General features: G+C 39.2%; 1 protein-coding gene across 1 annotated transcript in view; it reads right to left on the bottom strand.

The window, feature by feature from the left end:
- Nucleotides 1-1,586: 1,586 nt before the first annotated feature.
- Nucleotides 1,587-6,000, bottom strand: part of LOC306895278 (potassium channel subfamily K member 5-like) — a 48,688-nt gene continuing 44,274 nt past the window's right edge. Inside the window, exon 5 of the mRNA XM_079458415.1 lies at nt 1,587-3,563. Within this exon, the coding sequence (XP_079314541.1) occupies nt 2,647-3,563 (917 nt within the window). The 3' untranslated portion in view covers nt 1,587-2,646. The remainder of the gene's footprint in view (nt 3,564-6,000) is intronic.

Genomic DNA, 6,000 nt, shown 5'->3' with positions numbered 1-6,000 from the left:
CTCAAGGTGAACGCGTACCTTCACTCTAAAGGTCAAACAACAAAAAATCAAGTCAGGAATCTCGGTGTGTCTCTAGAGTCAGACCTTAGCTTCAGTAGTCATGTCAAAGCAATAACTAAATCAGCATTCCAATCATCTGAAAAATATTGCAAGAATTAGATGCTTTGTTTCTAGTCAAGACTTAGAGAAACTAGTGCATGCTTTCATCACCAGCAGGGTGGATTATTGTAATGGGCTCCTTACTGGCCTTCCCAAAAAGACCATAAGACAGATGCAGCTCATACAGAAAGCTGCGGCAAGGATTCTGAGCAGAACCAAAAAATATGATCATATCACACCAGTCCTCAGGTCTTTACACTGGCTACCAGTTACATATAGGATAGATTTTAAAGTTTTATTACTGGTATATAAATCGTTCAATGGCCTAGGACCTCAATACATTGCAGATATGCTCATTGAATACAGACCCAAAAGAACACTCAGGTCATTAGGATCGCATCAGCTAGAAATACCAAGGGTTCTCTCCAAGCAAGGAGAGTCTGCATTTAGCTATTATGCGAGCCGCAGCTGGAACCAGCTTCCAGAAGAGATCAGATGTGCTCCCACAGTAGCCACATTCAAATCCAGACTCAAAACACATCTGTTTAACTTTGCATTTGATTAATGTGCCACTGTGCCTCTGACCGTCCGACTGTTTGTGCTGTACTTTATTTTATTGATTATCTAATCTAAACTATATTTTATTTTATTTACTGGTTAATTTTTATTTTTCTTATTTCTTCTAAACTATGTTATTTTATTTTTTTATTCTTAACTGGTTACTTTTATTTTTCTTATTTCTTAACTGTTTTATCAAATGGATATTTTTAATTTCTTCTATGTAAAGCACTTTGAATTGCCATTGTGTATGAAATGTGCTATACAAATAAACTTGCCTTGCCTTGCCTTGCTCTTATAACACTCTTGAGATACAATTATGTTAAAAATAGAACAATAGAAATTAAATTTTATTATATTATACTATAATGGTCGAAAAGGCGAATATTTTACTAGTAGGTGTAGTAGAGTAATAGAAAATCAACAGAACCAACAGTCATGACATGCATGCTGCTAATTCTGTGTAATTGAAAGGTAAATCAAACCTTGGCACTTATTTATGCAAATGTTGTACTGTGCATTTCTCTCTAAAAATCTGAGTAAAATGGGTCGTTCCAGTCATTGTTCAGAAGAACAGCGTACTTTGTTTTTCCCGCTCTAATAATTTTTTTTGTGATAGGCTGCTCAGCTAAAATTATATCACATGCTTTAAAATGACGTGGAAGAAAACGGAAAACTACAATTCAAATGGATCGAAGAACAGCCAAAATGGCAAAACTCAGCCAATGATCAGCTCCAGGGTGATCAAGGAAAGTCTGATGTTACCGGTGACTACTGTAACAATTGGAAGATGCCTATGTGAAGCCAAGCTATCGGCAAGATGCCCCCGCAATGTCCTTTTTTTGAAAAAAAAAACATGTGCTGAAGAGGTTACAATTAGCCAAAGAACACATTGACCAGGCTAAAGAGAAATGGCTCAATATTTTGTTGAGTAAAGCAGGATTGTTCTTTATGAGTCTAGGGGTCGCAGACTTTTTTTCAGACGACCCCCAAACACTGAATTCAAGCCACAGTACACTGTGAAGACAGTGAAGCATGGTGGCGCAAGCATCATGATATGGGGATGTCGGTTTTCTTTGCATAAACTGAAGAGCTTTTTAAATGTACAGTGAGTTTACATTTAAATGTCAACACGGTTTTTGCTGACGTTTGTAAACAAGAAGAAGAGAAAACTGCTTTTTCGGATGAAATTACCCATGGAAACATTAAACTAGCCCTGCTGATTCAACAATCATTTCGGTTTTAATAGTTCAAGTTTTGCTTTTATACTGCCAAATGTTTAATGGAAAAAAGCTACATCTCAGGAACATTCAAATAAAATATCTGTATCAATAAGACTTCAAATAAAATATAAATGTCCATTCTCAACAATAACATACAATTTAAAATAAATCCCAAGTTTTAAAATAACAGTTCACTTAGCTTCTAAACAGCTTATAAAAGACAATGCTGCTTGGCTCAAATAGGATTAAGCTTTGACTGAGGCAAACTGAAATAGGAGGACTTTCCTCAAAGCAATTATCAACATGGTGAAACATATAAAGCAAACAAAAGTAACCCTCTATGGAATAAACAATTCATGTTGTCAGTTCATTGTGGATTGGGTCTCTAATCAAGTGGTATCAACCACTGTTTCAGCAGTTCAGACACATTTTCAACCTTAAATAAATACCCTGTTGTAATCAACATTTTATACTGATTGGTAATATAATGTACAAAAATATTTTGTATTAAAAGGTACATGTTAGCATAGTTTAATTATAAAATAACATTCATTTTAAACAGACATTTTAAAAGTAGACTTGTGCGTCTGTCATTAATCCTGCAAAATTCATTGTAACTTGGCATAAGCATTTTGGCATTTTACGGATTTCAACTTTGACAATCATATTACAACTGATAAAAGGTTTGTTCAATCATTTCTGATGCCAAAAACCATAAGACAGTCTCCACTCAATGTTTTAGATGGAAGTTTAAAACAAGAAAGAATCAGAAATCAGTGTTTTCCTCTTTGGAATACTCTTCCACAAGCTGCTCATAAGAATGGTCCTGGTTGGACTCATCTGTGGTAAACACTGAGGTCGCTGATTCTGAACAAGATTCTTTGCAGTTCGTTTCAGACTCCATGTTCTCATCAAAGTCTGAACATCTGGGCATTGTATCATTATCATCCAGGTTGTTGATATTCAGAAAGTTCTCTTCATCAATAAAGGTGATATTGGCTCTGTGAAACATAAGATTTGGGTTCCCTTTGGAGTCCAATGTGCTGCTACCACTGCAGCTTCTAGGTCTAAGACCTTTGTGGTCATATTCTGCCTCTTTATCCAACTGATTTTCATACATTGTATCTACACCTGTTTTTAAATCTCCTTTATGCATGTCATTCATGAGCAGACATTCCTCTGGACCAAAAAGATAACTTTTAGATTTGGAAAGGGCCACAGTTACTCTGTCATTGAAGCTGTAGCGGCGCTTCTGCCGCGGTGAGCGTTCTAGATTAATGATTACATTTCCATTTATGCGAGAAGCATCACTACAGCTCTTTGAGCGGTTCGGTGCCTTAGATTTATTGCTTTTGATAGTGACACACAGATCTTCTCCATTCTCAACACCTATTTGCTTGATGAGGTCATTATAACCCTGTTTTTTCTTGGACAGAAAACTGAAGATGTTAACATCATTGGGAGCTGGTTGAAGGGTAAGGTTCTTGTTACTCTCCTTGATGCCCTGCAGCTCATACAGAGAAAGTCTGCGCTTTTTACGGCGCTTTTTAAGAGCTTTGTGGGCCTCCACCACCATGCGCACCTTCCAGTTGAAGAACAAAGACAGCCATGCCAGACCCAGATAAATCCACACCTCCACAAAGTAGCGATAGAGAGTAGGGTAATCTGCATTAGGGTCAACACCTGCAAAATCAAGAGAAAAACGTGCTGATTTACTTATGATCACTTATCACATTAAGATGTTTATGAAGTAAAGCTGACAGTTCATGTCAAACTTGTATGAGTTTCGCAAAATGTTGTTGACCGAAATTCTGAATTGAATGAGCCATTCACTTGCATTAGTTCTGTGTCCATACAATAGAAGTCAATTTCTTCAAAACATATTATTTTGTGTTCTGCAGAAGAAGGAAAGTCATACAGGTTTGCAAGGACAAGAGGATGAGTAAATGGTGACAATTTTCATTTTTGGGTGAACGATCCCTTCAATCATATAACTCTTATAATGATCAGTTTTCTTTTTAAAATGATGGACTTTCAAACTGTGCATTGCTCAACAACTTATATACAGACATGCTCAAATTTGTTGGTACCCTTACAACTCATTGAAACACTGCTTCATTCCTCATGAACACTGATGAAATTTAAAGCTTACAAGATTACCAAGCAGCTAACTGGTCAAAAAAACAGCTCCATACCAGTAAAGCAGTAGGGGTAAAATCTTTGCGTGTCAGGTGGCAGCTGCCTCGCGACCCTTCAGTCTGCCACGTGACCCGTCACTCCTGCCTCGCTGCCTGTCACTGTTTTATTCACATGTTACGCTGCCTGTCACTGTTTTATTCACCTGCCTCGCTACCTGTCACTGTTTTATTCACCTGCCTCGCGACCAGTCACTGTTTTATTCACCTGCCTCGCTACCTGTCACTGTTTTATTCATCTGCCTCGCTACCAGTCACTGTTTTATTCACCTGCCTCGCTACCAGTCACTGTTTTATTCACATGTTACGCTGCCTGTCACTGTTTTATTCACCTGCCTCGCTACCTGTCACTGTTTTATTCACATGTTACGCTGCCTGTCACTGTTTTATTCACCTGCCTCGCTGCCTGTCACTGTTTTATTCACATGTTACGCTGCCTGTCACTGTTTTATTCACCTGCCTCGCGACCTGTCACTGTTTTATTCACCTGCCTCGCGACCTGTCACTGTTTTATTCACCTGCCTCGCTACCTGTCACTGTTTTATTCACCTGCCTCGCGACCAGTCACTGTTTTATTCACCTGCCTCGCGACCAGTCACTGTTTTATTCACCTGCCTCGCGACCAGTCACTGTTTTATTCACCTGCCTCGCTACCTGTCACTGTTTTATTCACCTGCCTCGCGACCAGTCACTGTTTTATTCACCTGCCTCGCGACCAGTCACTGTTTTATTCACCTGCCTCGCTACCTGTCACTGTTTTATTCACCTGCCTCGCGACCAGTCACTGTTTTATTCACCTGCCTCGCTACCTGTCACTGTTTTATTCACCTGCCTCGCTACCTGTCACTGTTTTATTCACCTGCCTCGCTACCAGTCATTGTTTTATTCACCTGCCTCGCTACCAGTCATTGTTTTATTCACCTGCCTCGCTACCAGTCATTGTTTTATTCACCTGCCTCGCTACCAGTCACTGTTTTATTCACCTGCCTCGCGACCAGTCACTGTTTTATTCACCTGCCTTGCGACCAGTCACTGTTTTATTCGCATGTTATGCTGCCTGTCACTGATTTATTCACATGTCATGCTGCTTGTAAATGTTTGAAAGATTCTGAACTTCTAAAATCTACAGTTAAATATTTTATTTACAGACAAAAGTTTGCAAAATTAGCTAATTGTAAATACTATTAAAAACAGTCATAGCCTAGATATGTTTGCAAAATGTTATGTAACTTGTAGCATCTTTCATATAGCCTACTGTAGGCTACATGTCATTGTTAAAGTTAGATCTATTACACTTTAATGTTAAACTGTCTGTAATAAAGTTCCATAAAAGGGAAGTGTTACGGGCTGTGATCGACAGTTGATTGCTCTGGTCTGCCAGTCCCGGCGCTACGGGGTTCGCTAGTAAAACAACTACTGAAACGCACGCTCGTGTTTGGTCTCATCATTGAACATTAAACAGGAAGGAAGGAGGTGGGAACCGACAAACGTTTTAATAAAATAAAATAAACAATAAACACAGACGTAAAAGAAGATAACTACAACTTAACATGTTCGGGCCTGATCCTCTCTTGTCATACACTCATGTCGCTCCTCTCTTATGCTTCCGGAGCGGTGCACGCACAGCTGACACTCATTATCACTCACGCGACCGATCCTTGCGCTTATCCCTCACGGCTCTCGTCCCACCCTGCTCGCCACACTGTCCTTGGTGTGTTTTATTCTCTCTTTTGTCACGCTGGACAAATTACAATAAAGTACTTGACTATGAAAATCTCTCTCATAGATTAGTGTGTTAACTTCACAGACCTCTCCAATTCAATGTCATCATGAGGATGAGTGGTGGTGTTTGTCTTTGGGTGGGGGGTTTGGGGGCTGATTGATGCTTTTGTTCTAAGAAGTGTGTGAATTTTCTGGGGTGTGAT

This window comes from Barbatula barbatula (assembly GCF_947034865.1).
Source record: "Barbatula barbatula genome assembly, chromosome: 6".
In the NCBI taxonomy this organism is placed as follows: Eukaryota; Metazoa; Chordata; class Actinopteri; order Cypriniformes; family Nemacheilidae; genus Barbatula; species Barbatula barbatula.
Note: the sequence above shows the minus strand (reverse complement) of the source record. Positions and strands in the feature narration are given on the sequence as shown.